At 65.4% G+C, this 21583-nt stretch overlaps 1 protein-coding gene across 1 annotated transcript; it reads right to left on the bottom strand.

The window, feature by feature from the left end:
* Positions 1 to 457: 457 nt before the first annotated feature.
* LOC141936268 (uncharacterized) lies at positions 458 to 20512 on the bottom strand. The gene is made up of 6 exons (XM_074853153.1): positions 20443 to 20512; positions 19737 to 19863; positions 19179 to 19283; positions 17975 to 18860; positions 8712 to 9567; positions 458 to 1398 (listed from the first exon to the last, which is right to left on the bottom strand). Exons 1-6 carry the CDS (start codon positions 20449 to 20451, stop codon positions 847 to 849), a joined length of 2535 nt encoding a protein of 844 aa, XP_074709254.1. The 5' UTR covers positions 20452 to 20512; the 3' UTR covers positions 458 to 846.
* Between the last annotated feature and the right edge of the window lie 1071 nt (positions 20513 to 21583).

Genomic DNA, 21583 nt, shown 5'->3' with positions numbered 1-21583 from the left:
GTGCCCTGGGCACCCCTGAAACTCGAAGGTGCCTTTGCACGCCTGACACCAAACCCACGAGCTGGGCTTTGACTGTTGTGGCCACCACCAACTCCGGCTTTTTGGGGGGAATAGAAGGAAACTTTGGGCATGAGTGAATTTGTGTCCCTGTGCTGACTGAAAAAAATAAAATTTAAAACAAGATGATGGAAAGCGCGGCTGGTTCCAGCACAGTCCGGTGGCTCCGGCACGGGTGGCACCTCTCGCCAGGACCAGCCCACGTCCCTCCAGCTCCCTCAGGACACCGCTTTGCCCCTGGCTGCGCAGCACAGCCTCTCACTGTGTCCCAGCGGGAATGGGCTGGGACAGGGGTTTTCTAGGGATGAGGAAGGGGATGTTGGCCCCAGCCCAGGCCCTGGTGCTGCCGCCAGCGAGCGGTGGCACGCGCTGTGTTGCCATGGAGCTCGCTGCTCGTTGGTGGCATCAAGAAGCTTTTTATTTACTATCTGGGTGGAAAAATAAAGCAGCATATTCCCCTCCATCCCCTGCACCGTTCTGGCTGTGTGGTGACCCATTTCTTGTGTCCCCTGCCCTGGCAGCCAGTCCTGCGCCCATGGCACAACAGGAAGGGGCACCAGCGACGAACCCCCTTGAGTGACAAGTGCAGTGCTGCTGCCCAGGGAGTCCCCAGGGAGCAGCTAAAGGGGATCCAGCCTGCGCCAGCGAGGATGCTTCTCCGCAGAGCCAGAGGGGACCGTGGCTGCCGCTCGCTCCCAGCTCACACGTAGCTGCTCTGACAGAGCTGGGGGTCGATGCTCTGGGTGCTGCAGCCACCCTCACCACAGCCCCCGGCACCCCGCGGACCCCTCAGCGGCAGTTTCGGGGGATGCTGGGCTGCAGCGGTGGCAAGCCGAGGGTGCCGTGGGTGCGCTGGTGAGCCAGCATGATCCCCTCGTCCCGAAACCGCTTCTCACAGCCGCCGCACTGGAAAGGCTTGGCCTCTGCTCGCCCCCCCGCCGGGGATGGACCCCCCCCACATTCCCACCGGTTGCCCTCCAGCACCACCGGCCGGTCCCGGTGAACCCGCTGGTGGCTCTTGAGGTGCTGCTTCTGGCTGCAGGTCTTGCCGCACTCGCCGCACTTGTAGGGCTTCTCACCAGTGTGGACGCGTTGGTGGACGGTGAGGGTCTTCTTGTCCCGGAAGGCCTTGGGGCAGCGGGCGCAGGCGAAGGGCCGCTCCCCGGTGTGGATGCGCTGGTGGCTGACCAGGTGGTGCTTCTGGCTGAAGCGGTGGCCGCAGTGGCCGCAGGCGAAGGGTTTCTCACCGGTGTGAATGCGGCGGTGGCTCAGGAGGTGATGCTTCTGACCGAAGCGCTTGCCACAGTCGCCACAACCGAAGGGCTTCTCCCCGCCGTGCACCTTCTGGTGCGACGCCAGGATCTGCTTCAGGCGGAAGCGGCGGCCACACTGCGGGCAGGGGAAGGGCCTCGCCGGCGTGTGCGTCTGCTGGTGCTTCCTCAGGTCCCGGCTCTTCCCGAAGCTCTTCCCGCACTCGGTGCAGGCGTGGGGTCTCCTGGGGGCCGGGGGGCCACGGGGGGAGCGAGTTGGCTGCAGTTTGGCCGGGAGGCCAGTGCCGGGACGAGGGGGGTCCGGCTTCCCAGCGTGGGTCTTCTGGTGACGCTTGAGGTCCCCCTTGGAGGGGAAGGCCTTGCCGCAGCGGGCACAGGGGAAGGGCCGCTCGCCCGTGTGGCTCCGCTCATGGATGGCCAACGCCGTCTGGCTCTTGAACCTCTTGTCGCACTCGGGGCACGTCGGGGGGGTCTTCTCCAGCGGCTGGGGGGCCAGGAGCTGGTGGAGCCCTGATGGGCCCCCCCTGCTCCTGCCCGGCCGGCTGCGGGCCGAGCCCTTCCGTCGCCTCCCGCCCCGCTCGGGCGTTCCCTGGAGCAGGGCGGAGGGTGCCGGCAGCCCCTCAGGGACCCCCCCAGCCACCCTCTGCACTGGGATGTCACCGGCTCCTGGGAAGGAGAGGCCGGGGTCACTGCCAGGGACGGGACTGGCACATGGGACCCCCCACCACAGGGACTGGCACAGGCACCCCCCAGCCCCCAACCCTTCCCGATGCACAGAGCATCTGGGGCCAAGGGGACGGTGCTGCTGGATTCCCCCCCGCCACCACAGCCCCCCGGTACCCGCCTGGCACAGGGGTCCAGTGCCCCCCCCACACCCCAGGGGGGTCTGGCACGCACGGCAGCTCTTCTCGCTCCATCTTGCAGATGAGCTCTGGCTTGACAGCAGGACGGCCTGTCCGGGGCAGAAACAGAAGCACTCCCTCCCGCACTGCCAGGATGGCAGCACCGGCACCCCCAGGCCCCCCTGGCTCCAGCATCTCCCTCTGGCTCTGCCCCCACCTCCATGCCTGCAGGCCCCCCTACCCTCCTTCAAACAGGACACAGGGAGTGGCTCAAAGCAGCGCCATTTCTGTACCGAGAGCATGGCCAAAGCCCGGCCCCAGCTCCCCAGCATGGCGCGGGTGCCCCAGGTGCCCCGGACCCCTTGGGGTTGCTGTGGCCAACGGGCAATGCCCCTAACAATGGCTCTGGCTTTGGGCAGTGCTGGGGTGGGCAGGCAGGGGGCCCTGATGGGCCTTGTAGGGCCCACACAATTAAAATGGTCTATTCTATTCTATTCTATTCTATTCTATTCTATTCTATTCTATTCTATTCTATTCTATTCTATTCTATTCTCTATTTTTTCTCTTCTCTCTTCTCTTCTCTTCTCTTCTCTTCTCTTCTCTTCTCTTCTCTTCTCTTCTCTTCTCTTCTCTTCTCTTCTCTTCTCTTCTCTTCTCTTCTCTTCTCTTCTCTTCTCTTCTCTTCTCTTCTCTTCTCCTTTTCTCTCCTTTTCTCTCCTATTCTATTCTATTCTATTCTATTCTATTCTATTCTGTTCCATCCCATCCCATCCCATCCCATCCCATCCCATCCCATCCCATCCCTGTCCCATTCCCTCCCCTCCCCTCCCCAGGACAGCTCTCTGCAGGCACTCCCCGGCTCAGTACATCTATCACCACTGCCGGCCAGTGCTCGGGCAGTCACAGCCACAGCCAGATTTTTGCTTTCTGGGGCTCCAGCACAGTTACGGAGCTAAATCCCAGCTTGGCCCCAGCCCAGAGGTGCCAGCGAGAGCCCTCACCCAGCGAGGCAACCGCCCGGTAGTTCTCCAGCATCACCTCCCGGTAGAGCCGGCGCTGCCAGCCTGCCAGCTCGGCCCACTCCTCAGCAGAGAAGTAGACGGCCACATCCTCGAACGTCACCGGCATCTGTGGCGAGAAGTGGGCCTGGTTCAGCACACTGCGCCGCGTGCCCACCAGCCGCCTCTGCCGAAGTCCTGCTGCTGCCGGTGGCTCCGGCATCTCATGCCGGGAGCTGGGCAGAGCTGGCGGGCTCAGGGGCAGGTTTCCCCCGCTCACGACGGATTGCAGACCCGCACCGTACGCCAGTGCCCCTGTCGCGGCACGGCACAGCACCGTGACACGAGGCTCGGCCCGAGGCCTGGCGACAGCCACGCTCCTGCCCGCGGCGCAGCTCGGCAGCGGCAGCACCCTGCACTGAACCGGGGCGTCCAGACTTTTTAGGGTTTATCGCTAGCGCTGGGGCGGGCGCCAGCTGTGCCTGACCCCCACCTTGCCGGAGCAGCCCGCAGCCCAGCGCGCCGCTGGCTCGGAGATGGAGACAAATATTTATCCGGGAAGACGGAGGTGGGAGGCTCCAGATTCTGCAGGAGATGCCGGTGCCGGGAGCAGCCGCGCTGGCGCAGCCGACACAGGCGGGCGCTGCCAAGCACAAGATTTTGGATTAATAAAGGGGCTGAAGGTCACTCACCTGCCAGCGGCCGCCTCCACCCAAGGCCTCAAAACCCACCAGGGAAACACCGGCCCAGAGTGCAGGGAATAGCCAGGAAAAATAGGATTTAAAAAAAAAAATAGGGGTTCTTGGAAATCCTGACAGCACCAGTGCGCAGGAGGAGCAGGAGGGAGATGTGGGGAAGTGTCCCGGGGGGGTCTGACCCCTTCCCAGGATTCGGGGGGGCTCGGGTGGGTGGGACACGGAGCAGCGCGTCCGTGTTGTCACGGGGCGGGGGGGCGGGGGGAGACTGAGCAAGGCCGGGCAGGGGGTAACACCGGGGAGGGGGACCGCGGTCCGGGAGGGGAGGGGTCTGGCAGGGCGGGGTGAGGGAGGGGAGAAGCTGTCGGGGCCGGGGTCCCCTCCCGGTGCCGCCCGCCGGGGGCATGCCCGTGGGTTCTGGGGGGGGGTTGGGGGGGAGGCAGCGCCCATCCCCGTGCCTCGGGCCCGCCGCCCGCCGCCCCTACCTGCGCCGGGGCCGCGCCGCCAGCCCGGCGGGGACAAAGGCGGCCCCGGGAGCCGGCGGCTGCGTCAGCCCGGGGGGGGCCGCCCGCCGCCGGTGCAGCACGGGAGGTGTAGTCCGGGCTGGGGCGGGGGGGGGGGCTGGGCAGGGCCCGGGGGCGGGAGGAGGGGGCACCCCACACCCACACCCACCCGCAGGGATGCGGGCGTGTCGCGTGTCGTCGCCGTCGTCCCCCTCTCAGACCAGCTGCGGGGACGCGGGTGCCCCCCCCCATACCCGCATCCGTGGGGATGCGAGTGTCCCCCTCCCCCCCATCCGGAGGGATGCTGGTGCCTCTCGTGCTCCCTCCCACCTGTGGGATGTGGGCCCCCCCCATACCCCCCACTGCAGGGATGGGTTGTACCCCCATGACCCCACACACACAGCGTTGCCGTTCCCCCCGCCCCCAGCTGCAGAAATGGGGGATCCCCCCCCCGATGGCCCCACCCACAGGGATGTGCTTCTCCCCCCACCCCCCCAGCTGCAGGAATGGGGGTGCCCCCCCCCAAATGCAAGGATGCAGGTGCTCCACATGCCCCCCCCCCCAGCTGAGGGATGTGGAGCCCCCCTATGCCCCCCACTGCAGGGATGGGGTTACCCCCCTCATAACCCCACCCAGAGGGATGAGGGTCCCCCCACACCTCCCCAGCTGCAGGGATAGGGGTTCCCCCCCACACAATGACCCCACCCTCAGGGATGTGGGTGCCCCCCCAGCTGCAGGGATGTGGGTGCCCCCCACCCCCCCGGGGATGGGGGTGCTCTGTTGAGGTTTGGGCAGCAGCACTGGGGGGTCACACCTCTGCGGGGGGTGGGGAGGGGGGGAGCTGTGTGCAGGAGTGGAGGGACACTGTCTGTGCCGGGGGGTTGCCAGCACCAGGCCCACAGTGTGGGGGGGTGTGTGTGTCCCCTTGCCCGCTGAGGGACATCGCCGGGGGTCAGGGACAGCCCCAGCGGTGTTGCAGACGTGGTCCTGGGGGGCCTCGCTCTGCCCCCCCCCAGCCCACAGGCCCTGGTTAGTGATTCAGCACGTGGGGGGCATGAGAGGCTGGAGGGGCACGGCCAGGAGAGCGGACCCCGAGGGACCGCAGGGACATCTTGGGCCCCAGCACTGGGTGCTCAGCGCCATAAAGCTGGGGGGGAGGGGGAGCTGGTGGGGGGGGCTGCTGGGCATCGTCTGGTTGCTGGTGAGCAGTTAATTATTCTTATTTGCATCACTTGTCTTTCTTGGGGTTTGTTTTTCTCTTGGGGTTTATTTTCCTCTCGTGGTTTTTTTTTTTCTTTCTCTTTTCCTTACAATTCTGGTTTTTTAAATGGTTATTTATTGTTCATTATTAAACTGGTTTTATCTCAATCCACGAGTTTCCTTCTCACTTTTACCACCGGGGAGAGTGGCGAGGGAGTGGCCAGGTGCTGCCAGAGTCAAACCATGACAGACCTTGCCGACGAGCGAAGCCCTGTCCCTACCCCAGACCCCACAGCTGGGCACCGCATCCCCCTCAGCCCTCGGGCACCGCACAGTGCCAGTGGCGCAGCCGGCGATGCCAGATGGGCTCCGGCTCAACCTCAGCGTCTCAATTGGTGCTGGAGAAGGTGCTGTGGCAGAGTCTTTGCCGGGGAAGGGCCCCGCAGCCGCCCGAGCGCTGCTGGGGTTCCCTGCCAGCTCCCCAAGATGCTGACCCACACTGGAGCTGCTTGCTGCCCTGTGCCAGCCCAGGGGGATCAGCCACGGCTCGGCCTCACCAGGGGGACGCAGGGGACCTGCATGTGCCCCCGGGGCCATCCCTGGGCACCTCTGACAGCCCCAGAGGTGTTAAACACCTGGGTGAGGGCAATAGAATGGCACGGCAGCTCCCGGGTGACAGTGGTGGCAGCTCCCCAGTGACAGCAATGCTGTCGTGGTTTAAACCTGGTCAGCAGCCCAACACCACATAGCCTCCTCCTGCCCAGGGGCTGGAAAAAAGAATTGGAGCGGTAAAGGGAGACTTGTAGGTTGAGATAAAAACAGTTTAATAATTGAAATAAAATAAAACAATTATAGAAAGTACAAACAAGTGATGCACAGTGCGACTGCTCACCCTCCGCTGACCGACACGCAGCCTGTTCCCAGCCAGTGATCCTGGAAAGAAACAAGATCCCAAACCCACAATCCCAGCAGCAATCCTGGAAACTCCCCTTCCCGGCCAATCCTCATCCATACACCCAGCATGATGTTACATCATCTGGAATATTCCAGCGGCCGGTTTGGGTCCGGCACTCTGGCTCCGCTCCCTCCCAGCTCCTTGTGCACCTGCACATGGGCAGCACATGGGGAGTTGGAGAGTCCTTGATTTCTCAGCCGCAACTGAAAACATCAGCGTGTTCTCAACATTCTTCTCATACCAAATCCCTCACTGAAGCCAAAACACAGCACTGTTGGAGCTACTGAGAAGGAAAATTAACTCTATTCCAGCCAAAGCCAGGACAGATGCCAGCTCTCTGGTGACAGTGACGGCAGCTCCCAGCGCTCGCCCCCCGCCTGCACCCACTCCCGACAAGGTCCATGGTCACGGGCAGGTGGGTGTTGGGTGCCGGGCAAGGTGGAAGCAGCAGAAACCCCCCAGCAAGGAGGGATGAGGGGACCCACAGCTCCCATGTGAGCAGGAAGAAGCAGCAAATTGTACTAGACAACGGGGTTCCCGTATATTTGCACTTTTTATTAGTTTCTAGGTTAGAAAAGGATGGAGTGGAGCTGTAAACACACGTGGGCCTCACCTGCTGCATTTCAAGGGCTTGTTGGGGGGATTCTCACGTATCATCCAAGCCATCGCCGGCCCCCAGCAGCGGTAACAGCCCCCCTGTGGCAGCACTCACTGTCCCCCAGGGCTCTCTCCACAGTCAGGAAGGGGTTAACCCTCCCACCACCCCTACAGCGAGTGGTATTACCCCCATTTTACAGACGGGGAAACTGAGGTGAGGAAGCAATGAGCAACACCTCGAGCTACACAGCAAGCTGGGGAGACAGCTGGGAGCCCCTGGTGCCCCCCCAGAACACCCCCCCTGCAGAAACAGCGGCTGAGGAAACAACCTGACCCACCCTGGGCCCTGCAGCCGCCCCTTTGCCCGCCCCCTAAAAGACTTGTTTTTCACCAAAGCCCCTTTCCGAGGCGAGTGCCAGGTGAGGAGGCGTTTGACACCCCGCAGGGGGATCGCCATGCCCGAGAGGGGTCAGGGAAGGTCCCTTCCAACCAGCCCATGTCCAGGATGCCAACAGAGCGACCGAGGGGCCCAGGAATTCCCGGGAGAATGAAACAGAGCTTTGGGAGCTGCGCTGGGACCAGGGGGAGGCTGCAAAAAAGAAAAAGCCTTTTTCCAGCTGTTTGACAGCTTTGGTGGTGTCACCAGGAGCAGTGCCAGCACTGGGGGATGCACCAGACGGGGGAATCAACGCTGGGGAGGCAGCAGGCACTGGGGGTGGAAGGATCCCAAAAACGTGACTCGGTAAAACTGTGATGGGGGTTGTGGGAAAAAAAAGGGGGGTGCTGAGCCAGCTCCGAGCCAGGGACAGCCATACAGCATGGCCCAGAGGCTGCACCAAGCCCCCAGCTCTCCCCCTGCTCGGGTGTGTCTGTGTGGGATAAGGACAAGGAGAAAGGACGACTCGGGTTCGGCATTGCCCCTTTCCAGCGAGCGGCTGAACCGGGGCTCTCTGCACGAGACAAGGGGGGTTCTGCTACAGGGGTCAGGGAGCGGAGTGGACAGGAGCAGAAAACCTGGGGAGGGGCACGGTGACCCCCATCATCACACCTTCCCCCTGCAAATCACTTTTGCCAGATTTCTGAAGAGCAAACGAGACCAGCAACTCAGGTGGGGGATGACAAAGCCCCCCGTGACCTGGGGGTGGGAACAGTGCCGGCATGAGGCCAGAGCACTGGCCCCTCCAGCGCCGCCGACAGCTGGCACCATCCCCAGGGGAGCCCGAAAAGCTTCGGCCCCCATCAGCCAACGGCCCTGCAGTGTCTCCGAGGCTTTAGCAATGGTCTCGTTCCTCCCATCGCTGCTGTGGCCCGCCAGTAATACACCAGGCAGGGCTGTGCTGTGGGCAGGACACCGGGCAGGACACCAGGCTGTCCCCGCTGCCGCAGCCCTTCCTACTTGTACTTGGCAAAGGCTTCCAGTGGCACCGGGAGCTGGGTGCAGGAGAGGAGGAGCGGGTGTGTGGGGAGGAAGGGGTTGAAGGACTCTCCCTCCCGGCAGCAGGAGAGGATCCTCTCCTCCGTGTGCAGGCCCTGGTGCACCGTCAGCTCCTTCTTGTGCCTGAAGACCTTGCCGCACTCAGTGCAGGGGTAGACCCGCTCCACTGTGTGCGTGAGGTGGTGGGTCCGGAGGTTGCCCTTGTACTTGAAGCTCTTCCCACACTCCAGGCAGGTGAAGGGCCGCTCGCCGGTGTGGATGCGCTTGTGCTTCATCAGCGTGGTCTTCAGGTTGAAGGTCTTGCCGCACTCGGGGCAGACGAAGGGCCGCTCGCCGGTGTGGATGCGCTGGTGGGTGATGAGGGTGCCCTTGCGGTTGAAGCTCTTGCCGCACTCAGTGCAGGTGAAGGGCTTCTCGCCGGTGTGGATGCGCTGGTGCTTGATCAGCTCGCCGTTGTGGCTGAAGCACTTGCCGCAGTCGGCGCAGGCGAAGGGCCGCTCGCCGGTGTGGATGCGCTGGTGCCGCGTCAGGTCGCCGTTGCGGCTGAAGCTCTTGCCGCACTCGGAGCAGCCAAAGGGCCGGTCGCCGATGTGGATCTTCTGGTGGAGGATGAAGGTCTTCTTGGCGCAGAAGCCCTTGCCGCACTCGGCACAGATGAAGGGGCGCTCGCCGCGGTGGATCTTCTGGTGGGTGATGAAGTTGGCCTTGCGGTTGAAGCTCTTGCCACACTCGGAGCAGGAGAAGGGCTTCTCGCCGGTGTGGATGCGCTGGTGCAGGATGAAGGTCTGCTTGGAGCAGAAGCTCTTGCCGCAGACGGTGCACTCGAATGGCTTCTCGCCCGTGTGGATGCGCTGGTGCCGCATCAGGTCGCCCTTTTGGCTGAAGCTCTTGCCGCAGACAGTGCAGGTGAAGGGCTTCTCCCCAGTGTGCACCCGCAGGTGGGTGATGAGGTTTCCCCGGTGCTGGAAGCTCTTCCCGCACTCGCTGCAGGCGAAGGGACGCTCGGCGCCGTGGCTGCGGGGACGCCGTGCTGGCCCAGTGCTGGGAGCCACGGTGCTTCCCGCCCCACAGGCAGAGGGGGGGTTCTGCCCAGCGCTGCCCACCAGCACCGCCGGAGCTGTGCCCTTCTCCAGGCAGAGCCCCCGGGGCTCGGGGGTGGCCCGCGGCCCCCTGGGCATTGCCGGGTTGCGCTGGAGCTCGGCTACAGCGCCCTGTGCCTGCCGCACAGTCCACTGGCTGACGCAGGGCCGGGGTCCCAGGGACACCCCCGAGGCAGCCCCCAGGCTTTCATCCTCAGGTTGCACCTCCTCCAGCTCCTCCTTGGGATGCCGCTCGCCATCGCTGTCTGCCAAGAGAAGGGGAGCCCCGCTGTTACCTGCCAGGAGACTCCCCCCGAGCTGCATTCACCCCCCTGCACTGGCGGGTCCCTCCTTGCGGCTTTCCACCGGGTTTGGGACGTGGTTGGGAGAGGGACAGGGGATATGGGGGCCACGGGAGCGGTGTCAGGTGCAGTCCCAGGGACAGTCACTCCTCTGAGCACCAGAAGCCAGTGGCAAGGCTGCCCCAGGCTCACCAGTCAGCCCCAGCTTTGCTCCAGCAGCTGCGAGGCTCCAGTGGGACCCACAAGGCAGCAGTGGGACCCACGAGGCACTGGTGGGACCCACGAGGCACTGGTGGGACCCACACAGCCGCCTCCGCCTGCCCATTGCCTCCCTGCAGCCGGTTCATGGCCGAGTTACACCTGGGACTGGCGAGAAGAGCATGGACACGGCAAACCACGTGTGAGCCGGGCTGGTGGAGGGGACACACCGCACCCTGAGAAACACTGAAGCACCAAATAAAGCTGCAAAAAGGGGAAATCCCATCGTGCAGCTGCCATCGGCATCACTCATCACCAGCGCCACCACCGCCAGCTCGCAGCTTTCGCAACGGCCCAGCTCAGCACCACACCTGCCTCGGTGTGTTGCTCACCGGCGGCTCAGCACCTTCGGTGATAAACGCCAGAAGGTGCCCGCCAAGGGTTCACTCCCCACTCAAGGAAGGTGGCTTCCTCCTCCTCCTCCTCCCACCGTAAGGCGGGAACAGTGCCCAGCAAGCCCGGACACTTGTCCCCACACCTCGCCCTGGTGCTCACCTGTGCTGCCACAGTGGCTGGGACCTCCTGGGTGACCTAGCCCCGGGGGGCACCCGATGAATGGCTCCTCCTCCGGCTCCACCTTCACGATGACCTCGGGCTTCGCATCACCTGCAGGCAGAGCACGGTGCTGCCTCACTGTCCCCAGGGTGGCACGGGACAGTGTCACCATCCCCCTGGCCCCCCAGCTCCCTGTCTCACTTACAGGCAGTGGGGAGGGGGGGCACATCCCCATCCGCGGAGCCAGTGTGGTAACCGCCATACGCCTCGTCCTCCGGCTCACTCTTAACCACAATCTCCGCTTTGATGCCTGGGGGAGGAAATGCACAGCCCGTGCGTCTGGCTCAAGGACAGACCGAGTGCTCGGGACGTCCCCACACTCTGTCTGTGCCAGCTCCAGCTCCAGCTCCAGCTCACCATGCTTTAATCCTAGGAGCTCCCTGCAGCCACCGGGCATCTCCCAGTGCCAGGACACCGAACCCCCAGGGAAAGAGCCACAGAACCATGGAGATCCAAAACACCCAGAGATATTAAATATTTGTTACGGAAGAAAAAGAATCACCCTTTTTCCTCCAGGAGGGAATTCCCAGTTACCAAACGGCACTGCGCACATGCTGTCCCAGAAAAGCTCCCCAGCGCAATATCCTTTCCCATGTCCCCGTAGGGACATCACCCGGAGCAGTCGATACAGGACGTCACCTGGAGCAGTCGGTATGGGACAGGGGACTTGATGCCAGGGGGCTGCACGTCTCACCAAGCTCCCAGCCCTCCCCTAGCCGTGCACTCTTCGGTCGCTCACCGGTGCTGGGGACACTGGGGACGGTGGCACCCAGGCCCTGGGGGTACAGGGTGTAAGACTCATCCTCCAGTTCAGTTTTCACCACAGTCTCACACTTCACGGCAGCCCAGCCCTTTCCTGAGGAAGACAAAGCTGTTCTTGGGTTCCCGGGCAGCACCGGCATCATGGCACCACACCGGCTCCACACTCCCTCTGCAGCCCCGTGCCCAGCTTGGGGGCACGGACCCTCCCTCGTGGGCAGGGGGGACTCCGTGGGATGTGGCAGCTCAGAGCTGGGGGGTCCAGAGTCTGGGGGGGGCTGCAAAGTCCCCGTGGTGCCACGGTAGTCACGTCCCCGCGGGACCTTTTGGCAGCCTCACCTGTGCCGCAGGCATCGGGCACCCCCTGGAGCCTCGCGTCCTGGGGATCCCCCCCAAACAGCTTGTCCTCTTGCTCCATTGTTGGGGAGCCTGGGGCTCCCTCCAGAAGAACCTGCCCGAGGGACAGAAAGTTTCTTTCCAGCCTCCCCCGTGACAGACACAGGGATGCTCCGGAGGATGCCAGCCTCCCTGCTCCCTGCTCCAGCACTCCCAGGCTGTGTCGATTCCCCCCGCTCCGTCCCTCCCCCAGACCCCCATCACCCTACATCTGTCCCCGAGAAGCTGCCAGCAGCAGCGGGGCCAAGGACAGTGCAGGGGCTAAGCGGTGCAGGTTGGCACAGGAGGGGGCCAGGGCACCCTGCTGTCACCCAAATTGCCACCCCCCACCACTCCTTCCAGTCCAGCAGCCGCGGTGGCAGGGGTGCAGGGGCAGAGCAATGAACAATCTCAGAGTGATTCAGAGCAAAAACGGGGCAGAAAAGGGCTGCTCATCCCCGGGGGATCCTCTGGGCCCCCCTGGGAGCCTTCACCCGTCTCGTGCTCCCCCAACAACACCCCATGGACCTCCCACAGTGGCTTCTTCCCCACGAGCAGTTCAGGGGCTCGGGCCACCTGGCAGGAGTGCACGCAAGCAGGCAGGCAGGGAGTCATGCTGGGGTCTCGGCACCCCCAGCCCCACGGCATCCCGCGCCCACGGTATCCCCGCACCCACGGCATCCCGCACCCACGGCATCCCGCACCCACGGCATCCCTGCACCCACGGCATCCCACAGACACGGCAACCCGCACCACGGCATCCCGCACCCACGGCATCCTGCGCCCACGGCATCCGCGCACCCACGGCATCCCCGCACCCACGGCATCCCGCACCCACAGCATCCCCGCACCCACAGCATCCCGCGCCCACGGCATCCCGTGCCCACAGCATCCCCGCACCCACAGCATCCCACACCCACGGCATCCCTGCACCCACGGCATCCCTGAACCCACGGCATCCCGCACCCATGGTATCCCCGCACCTACGGCATCCCCGCAACCACGGCATCCCTGAGCCCACGGCACAGCCCCTTCCCATCTGACCCCCCTCACCCGGCCTGGGACCCCCGGGGTGCCAAGGGGAGCAGAGGGGGAGGTCACCGCCGGCTCCCTGTCCCCAGTTTCCCGTAGCCTTTCCAAAGCCACAGTAGAAGTTCCTGGGGTCTGAGGCTGCAGCGGAGCCACCACCGGGGCTCGGCTCAGGGTGCAGCAGGTACCGTGAGGCTGCCCCGGCCCCCCCCGACCCAAACAGCTCATTAAATAGATCGGTTTTCACCAAAACCAGCCCCGCACTTGCAAGCGTCATTCCGGTTTATTAGGGTTTATTTTCTGGGTCTCACGGTGGACACCTCAAGAACCAGGAGAACGTCCCTGGCTCTGGGGCCCCCACCCCCACCCACCAGCACCCTGGCAAGAGACCCCTTAGGGGGGCTGAGGGGAGTCCCGGGGGGTGCCGGAGCCCCGGGCCCTGCCGGGGTGCTCTGGGTGACACCCCCCTTCCCCCGGGACACGGGGCTGGGAGGGGCGGCCCCGGCCCTCGCCCTGATGGAGGATCCCCCTCCTCCGGGGTGCCGGCACGCCCCGCCCTCCCGTGCCGCCCCCCCCCCGCCCCCGGCCCAGCGTCCCCCTCCCCAGAACCATCCCAGCTGCTGGGATTGCTGGAGCTGGGGCTATTTTTTGGGGGGGTGTGGGGGTGTCGGAGGGGTATGGGGGGGGTGGCAGCGTCTCCGTCCCGCCCCCACCGCGGCTGAGGCCCGGCACCCCCCCTCTCCCGGTGTCTCCCGGTGTGTCCCCCGCTCCCGGTGTCCCCCCCCCGGGCTGTCACCACTGTGGTCCGCGCTCCTGGTGACACACACACCCCCCCCCAGCCTGTCCCACTGCCCCCCCAACCCGGAGCCTCCCCCCCCTACCCCTCGCCTAGCCGCGGTACCCCTCCACCTGCTCCGGTGCTCCCCCCGCCCCCGGTGCCCCCCGCTCTCACCGGCGGCGCTCAGAGGGGCATCGCCGCCGATGGCCGCCGACCGCCGGAGCGCACCGGGGCGGGCGGCGCACGGGGCGAGGCAGACAAAGGGCTCCCGCCCCGCTGCCTGCCGGGAGCTGTAGTCCGGCCCCCCCCGCCCCGGGCCCCGGCCGCCGGGACCCCCTAGGATGCTCCGATCTCCCCGGGCCGGGACGCTCCGGTCTCCTCCGGAACGCTCCGGTGTCCCGCGGGATGTTCCGGTGTCCCCCGGCATGCTCCAGTGCTCCCCGGGATGCTCCAGCCTCCGCCGGGATGATCCGGTGTCCCCCAGGATGCTTCAGTCTCGCCCAGGATGCTCCAGTGCTCCCCGGGATGCTCCAGCCTCCCCCGGGATGCTCCGGTGTCCCCCAGGATGCTCCAGTGTCCCCCGGGCCAGCTGGGACAGGGTGGGGGGGTCAGGCGGGGGGGTTCATCCTGGTACAGCCAGGACCGACCAGTCCCACCGGGAGCCGGGTGCGTTACCGGGACTATGGTACAGTCGTGGGCAATAAACAGTCAGTAACAATAACGCGGGTCTGCAAGTGGAGGAGCCAGCGGGTGACGGATTGCAGCGGGATGAGGGGACGAGGGGACGAGGGGATGTGGGTGTGACGGGGCAGCGGGGGGAGGCCAGTGGTGAGGCCGTGCTGCTTGGTGGGGCAGCTGGGGGAAAGAGGTGTAGGGTGCCGGGTCTGGGTGCCAGCAAGGGCAGAGGGAGAGATCCACAAAACGATGGGACGAGGGGGACGTGCCACCTGCTTGTCACCCACCCGACAGCGGGGCTGGGGCAGCCTTGGCAGGGGGCTGGAGGGCAGGGGGGCTTTGGCTGCCTCCACTGCCTGCATCCTGGGTGTCCCATGGGTGGTTGCTCCCTGCCCCAGCTCTTGTCAGGGACCAGCCCCCCGAGGGCAGCAGAGCCTGACACCCGGTGAATCACAGAATCACGGGAAGGTTTGGGTTGGGAGGGACTTTACAGACCATCTAGTCCAACCCCCCTGCCACGGGCAGGGACACCTTCCACTAGCCCAGGTTGCTCAAAGCCCCGTCCAACCTGGCCTTGAACACTGCCAGGGAGGGGGCAGCCACAGCTGCTCTGGGAAACCTGTGCCAGTGTCTCACCGCCCTCACAGGAAAGAATTTCTTCCTTATCTCTAATCTAAATCCATGCTCTTTCAGTTTAGAACCGTTACCCCTCATCCTGTCCCTACACCCCCTGATCAAGAGTCCCTCCCCAGCTTTCCTGTAGGCCCCTTTAAGTACTGGAAGGCCACTCTAAGGTCTCCTCCGAGCCGTCTCTTTTCCAGGCTGAACACCCCCAACTCTCTCAGCCTGTCCTCACAGGGGAGGTGCTCCAGCCCCTGATCATCTCTGTGGCCTCCTCTGGACCCACTCCAGCAGGTCCATGTCCTTATGTTGGTGCCCCCAGGGCTGGACACAGCACTGCAGGGGGATCTCATGAGAGCAGAGGGGGAGAATCCCCTCCCTCGACCTGCTGGCAACACTGCTCTGGATGCAGCCCAGGACACGGTTGGCTTTCTGGGCTGTCAGCGCACATTGCTGGCTCACAGTCAGTTTTCCATCCGCTAATACCCCCAAGTCCTTCTCCTCAGGTCTGCTCTCAATCCACTCATCACCCAGCCTGGATTTGTGTTTGGGATTGCCCCGACCCATGTGCAGGACCTTGCACTTGGCCTTGTTGAACACCAACACGGGCCCACCTCTCCAGCCCCTCTGTCCCCAGCCGTCCCCCAACCCCGCTAACCCCGGTGACAGCGTGCCATCACCTGAGCAGGGTCTCCACAGCGTGACCTAGTCCACCATTCCGGCTGGTCCCTCCTGCCCTCCCACCTGAACTCCCCCCCGACCCCAGGAGCAGCCTCTAGCGAGAGCTGGGTGTGGGGCCATCCACCCCCCCAGCTGCGGGTGCCACCCCCCAGGTGCAAGAGGGACCCAGCAGGCCCCAGAGGCATCCCTGGGGATGGTGACAGGGCTGTGCAAGGGCAGGGTGGCCTCAGGCAACCACTGGCCACCGTTAGCCACACCTGGGGCAAAGAACTGGTGCCAAAATTGGAGGCAGTTGCAAATTGCAGCACAGACTCATTTATTTTCTCCCCCTTCCCCGGCTCTGCCTGCCCAGGCTCTGCCATCGGCCCCGGACCATGCCAGGCACCATGCGTGGCCACCACACAGCTCCCAGAGTGGGGGGAGTGGGCCAGCACTTGCCCCCCCGAGCAGGGGGTCACCCCAGTATGAGCACTGGTTGCTGCAGCCCCTCTCGATGCAGCTCGCATTTGAGGCTGTAATTAATAGAGAATAGAATAGTGTGGTGTAGCGTAGTGTAGCATAGCACAGCATAGAACATAATAGAATAACAGAAATAGAAACAAATGAATAGAGTAGAATAGAATAGAGTAGAATAGAATAGAATAGAATAGAATAGAATAGAATAGAATAGAATAGAATAGAATAGAATAGAATAGAATAGAATAGAATAGAATAGAATAGAATAGAATAGAATAGAATAGAATAGAATAGGAGTTTCAGCTGGAAGGGACGCAGGACAACCGTCTAGTCCACCTGCATCTTCAGGAACGGACACATTCGGGGCTCCCTGGGCAATGCCGGCACAAGGACCAGCTAAGGCCGGGCTCAGCAGCCAATCCCCCACCGGACAGGCCCTCCCAGCCCTGCCCAGCTCCCCTCAGCTTCCCAAGCACGCAGTGTGCTGCCACAGCACGGGCAACCGCTCGTCCAAACCAACAGCCACATTCCTGCCAGAAGGGATTTATTAAACTATGAAAAAACATGGGCAACGTGGTGCTCCGTAACTTAAAATGCGCCAACAGGCTCCTCCTACACTTACCCAGAGACAGGGGAACTGGTGCTGGGGGGTGCTTGAGGGAAAAGTCACTGGCCACAAACTGAACTGGGTGGCCACGCTTCCTAACTGGGAACAGCGGTCTCCCCGTCCCAGGCACTGCCCCCCATTTCAAACAAAGGTACAAAGCAGTTCAGAGGAAGGCAGCAGGTCCCGGTGAAGCAGCACCGGGACAGGTTGGGGTGCCCGGATGGCTCCATCCTTGGCACTGGCAGGGCAGCCAGGCTGCGGGTGCAGACAGCACCCCTCACCCCTGCCCTCCCCGGAAGCACAGAGACCCCCCAGGAGCTGCCCCATCCCTCCGAGCCCCATCGGGGAGGGATTACAGCCCCCAGCCCTGGGCAGAGCCAGGGCAGCCCACAGGCCCCAGGTGCCCCCGTGGGGTGGGGGACACCTTTGGGCAGACTGGGGGTCCCACGCTCCGCACCCCGGCTCTGTTCTTCCGCAGCTCCAGGCAAACCGTGGCCCCAGGCCGGGCTCACAGCTCCGTTTCACCAGTGTGCAGCCAGAGGGGATGGAGATGGGGCGGCCACTCCGCCATCCCCACCCCAACTTCACCTGGCCAGCGCCCGGCAGCATCCGCTATGCCCAGAGGAGTGGGTCAGGACGGGGGTCCCGGGTGCTGTTCATCCCCCAGAGCTGCCCAGCCCAACGCCAGCACCTCTCCGAGGGTAAGACTGAGGGCCAAAAGCTGGGCAGCGGGGAGAGGCTCAAGCTGCTCCTCCACCACCCAGCACAGGATCGGGGCCCTCTGCCCCTCTGCAAGAGACCACATTCACATCACTCCCTTCTGGCTTTAAATACAGACAAGGGAGACAACCCCCACGCAGCACTGGTGGGACTGGGAGAACTGGGAAGTACCCCGGAACAATATTTCGAGGTCTGAAGGGAAAATGGGAGAAGTGCCCTGGAGGGTTTTTTTTGAGGTCCGAAGGGGTGCGGAGCGCGGGGCTGGCGGGTCCTGGATGTGCCCTGGGGAGGATGCAGTGGGCAAAGTCATGTCCCACGAGGGCAGGATGAGGCCCCCTCCACGCCCTCCCAGCACAGAGATAAGCCCCCTCCTGTGTTCCAGAGTGGCCGCAGCTACTGCTGGCCATCGTCCCCCGCCGTGGAGGTGCCCGCATCCCCCTCGCCGTGAGCCCGCTGGTGCAGCAGCAGTTTGCTCTTGGAGTCGAAGCCCAGCCGGCAGTGGGAGCAGGCGAAGGTCTTGTAACGCCGGTGGAGCTTTTTGTGGGTGATGAGGTTGGCCTTGCTGCAGAAAGCCTTGTCGCACTGGGGGCAGGCGAAGGGCCGCTCGCCCGTGTGCACACGCTGGTGCATCAGCAGGTTCCCGCTGCGGCTGAAGCCGCGGCCGCAGTCGGGGCATTTGTGGGAGCGCTCCTGCGCGTGGCTGCGCTGGTGGATGATCAGGCTCTCCTTCCAGCTGAAACTGCGGCCGCAACGCCCGCAGAGGAAGGGTCGCTCCTCGCAGTGGGCGGCCTGGTGACGGTTCAGGCTGGCCTCGTCCTCGAAGTGCTTCTTGCACTGCGGGCACTTGTGGCACGGCTGGTCGGCGTGTTCCTTGCGGTGAGCCTGCAAGCCGCGCTTGTGGCGGAAGCTGTCCCCGCACAGCGTGCAGACGTGGCCGCCCTCGCCGCCGTGGCTGGCCCGGTGCCGCAGCAGGTCCCCTTTCAAGCAGAAGGTCCTGCAGCACTCGGTGCAGGCATGCTGGTGCCGGCCCCGGTGCTTTTTGTGCGTCAGGAGGTTGCGGCGGTGGCGGAAAGCCTTGCCGCAGGCGCCGCACTGGTAGTAGGGCGCCGGGCGCCGGTGCTCGTCCTGGTGCACGCTCAGCTCGGCCTCGGCCTCGAAGCTCAGCCCGCAGATGCCGCAGATGAGGAGCCCCCCACCCCCTGCCATGGGCGCCCCCAGAGGCTGTTCCCCCCGCTCCCACCCCGGTAGCTCCCGGGGGGCATCCCAGGCCCCCGGCTCCGCGTGGCACCAGCCGGAGCAGAGCGTGGGGTACCCCAACTCCTCGGCTGCCCCAGCTGGCGATGCGTACGGGACCCAGCGTCCCCGGTCGTTGTCCTCAGACGGGTCCTCGCCGGCCGTCCCGCCCCAGGCAGCTGTCGGGAACAGGGGCGCAGTCATGGCGAGGGGCGTCCCAGCACAGGGCGGGGGCACCGTCAGCGCAGACCCCCCACGGTCCTGGCACCACCGGCTCCCCCCGCCCCGCCGCAGCCTCCCCTCACCCCTGCAACGCCCACGGCACAACCGGGCCGAGGTGAGACACCCCAACCCACCCAAGTGAGGATGTGGGGCAGGACCCCGCCTCGGTGGGGGTCTGGCTGGGGTCAGCCGCCTCGTGCTGCGCCAGGGGCTTCTACCTCAAACTTACTAAATCAGCACCAATTTCCCAGCCCGGTGTCCCCGCGGTCACTCACAGGTGCCGGAGGCATCGGGAGCTCTGCCGTCCCCCCCGCCGCAGAGGACCCCCCCACGTGACTCCTCCCCAGGCTCCATTTTGTGGCTGAGCTTGGACTTGGGGCCTGTGTGGGAGAGAGAAACCTCAGCATCCCCCGAGCCACCTGAGGAGTCACCGTCACCGGGGGCCGTGCCAGGAGGATACCGGCCGTGGGAGCAGCAGGACCGGGGAGGGGGGCTGCTGCATTCAGGGCCCTCAGGAGCTGCCGGCGCCAGCCCCAGGTCGTGGCGGCGAGCCGGGGCGCAGCGGGTGGGGAGCAGCGGGGCCGGGGTACCTGGAGCTGTTATTCCTCACACACCGGGGATGGACTCGGCAGGCCCGGGGAGGGCAGCGGGCACGCTGCAGCCCCGCTCTGCGTGGAGAGACGGCAGGTTGGGCTCTGACCACGTGCGCCCGACCCGAGGGGTTCGGGCTGCAGACCCCCGGCTGAGCCTCCGGACCCCTGGCTGAGCCTCCGGACGCGCTCCCAGCCCGGCAGTGCTGCCCACGCCCGGGCTCCCCAAGGACTCGTCCTTACCCAGGCTGGCGACCAGGTCATAGTTGTCCATCATCACCTCCTGGTAGAGCTCCCGCTGCCATGTTGTCAGTTCTACCCACTCCTCGGGTGAGAAATAGATGGCCACGTCCTCGAACGTCACCGCACCCTGCAAGACAAGAGCAGGGGCTGAGGGGACCCGGGGACCCCATCGGGGGGTGGTGGGGGTGGTGTCTGCCGCCACCCTCACCTCCTCCTTCTCCCGGGGGGCAGGCGGGGCTGTAGCAGGTCACGGATCCCGAAACGGCTCCGTCCTTGTGCTGCTCGGCCCCGTCGCTGTCATTGCGGGGTGGCCGGGGATCCCCGGACCCCCCCGCCTCAGCCTGGCCCGGGGGTCCGGCTGTGCTCAGGCCGGGGATGGGGGGGCAATACCCGGCCCCGGGTCCCCACCCCCCGCTAAGCAGGACCAGAAGGCTGGGGCCGCATCCTGCCACGTCTGGACACCCCGCTCAGCACCCGCCTGCCCGAGACCACCGGGCACCGGCGGGTCCCGGGGGTCCCCACACCGCCCCCCCCGCTCCTCCCGGGCCACGGACAAGAGCCACGGACCCGCGGGGACGGGGCCTCAGGCGCAGGAGCAGCGCGGGGGGGGGAGGGGGCGGCGCGGAGCTGCCGCCGAAACCGGACCGGGATTCCCCCCCCCCTCCGGTCCCGGCGGGTCCCGGGGCGGGGCCCCGCTCGCCCTTACCCGCTGCATCTCTGCCCGGGGAGGGCCCCGGCACGGAGCGCCGCGATGGCGCCGACGGAGCCACAACCGGGGCGGGCCCGGAAGGGGAGGGCGGGGGCGGTGGCACCGCGGCGGGAGGCCGGGCCCGGGAGCATCGGCCCCGGTTATGGGGAGCCCCGGCCCCGGGCAGCGGGAGGAGCGCGGAGCGGGACAGAGGGGACCCCGCCCCGCCCCGCTCGGGGCAGGGATCAGTGTCCCGGGCACTGCTCTGCCAGGCGCAGCCGCCCTCTCCTGCCCCCCCCACCGCTCCCATCTGTGGTTTGTCGGGGTCCCCCCAGGCCCTGGATGTGGATGAAGGTGTCCCCCGGGCTGTCCCCTGTCACCAAACCATGGTGGGTCCTGCGAGGCCTCGTGTCACCGGCGTCAGACCGGGCTCCGTCCCCGTGGGTGCTTCGCTGCGAGCCCCGTCCCGCGGATTCCCTGGGGAGAGGAGCCGGGGGGTAACTTCGTGTGTCAGGGCTCCAAGCGTGGGCACACCCCAAATCTGTGGGAAAAGCTGGAGGGACCCCCGAGAGCACCTGCCCAGCGCGTTGGCAGCCAGGATCTGTGCCAGGCACGTTGTGCCGGGAATGAGCACCCACCGGTGTGTCCTGGGTGGGAAAAGCACCCACCGGCCTGTGGCAGCCCAAAGCGAGGGCCCAACCCTTGCTGGGGGGGAAAAGGCCGGTGCTCCGGCAGGGAAAGCCCCGCTGAGGAGCCGGGAGGTGCTGGGTGAGGACAGGACGAGGAGCCACAGCACGTGGCTCCGCTCCCACTCCAGCCCGAAGACTCCTCCAGTCTCTCCCAGCTGGGGTGTTCCCCTCACCGAGTCCGTCCTTCCCAGCGCAGCCCTGAGAGCTTCGGCACGGGCGTCTGCGTTCGGTCCCCCCCCGCTGCTCTCCACAGCTCCAGCGAGCCACAGCAGCCCCACGGGGGGCTGCCCACCCCCTCCTGTGGGCCAGTCTCACCCCACGAGTGTCCCCAGGATGCCGGGGATGATTTTTGGCCGCAGTCCATCCCAGTTTCTCTGTGCCACGGAGGTGGCACGGCTCAGGCACTGGCAGGAACATCTCCTGTTGCACCAGTGTCACGACGCCGGAGCGTGCCAGCGCCGGGGAGGGCT

Source organism: Strix uralensis, chromosome 1, assembly GCF_047716275.1.
Source record: "Strix uralensis isolate ZFMK-TIS-50842 chromosome 1, bStrUra1, whole genome shotgun sequence".
Lineage (NCBI taxonomy): Eukaryota > Metazoa > Chordata > Aves > Strigiformes > Strigidae > Strix > Strix uralensis.
Note: the sequence above shows the minus strand (reverse complement) of the source record. Positions and strands in the feature narration are given on the sequence as shown.

Coding starts and splice junctions, on each gene's coding strand:
- LOC141936268 (XM_074853153.1), bottom strand. Junction 19,284..19,736: donor TGACCTGGTCGCCAGCCTGG/GTAAGGACGAGT, acceptor TCTCCCACACAG/GCCCCAAGTCCAAGCTCAGC. Junction 1,399..8,711: donor TCACGCACACAGTGGAGCGG/GTCTACCCCTGC, acceptor TCGCACCAGAAG/GTGCACGGCGGGGAGAAGCC.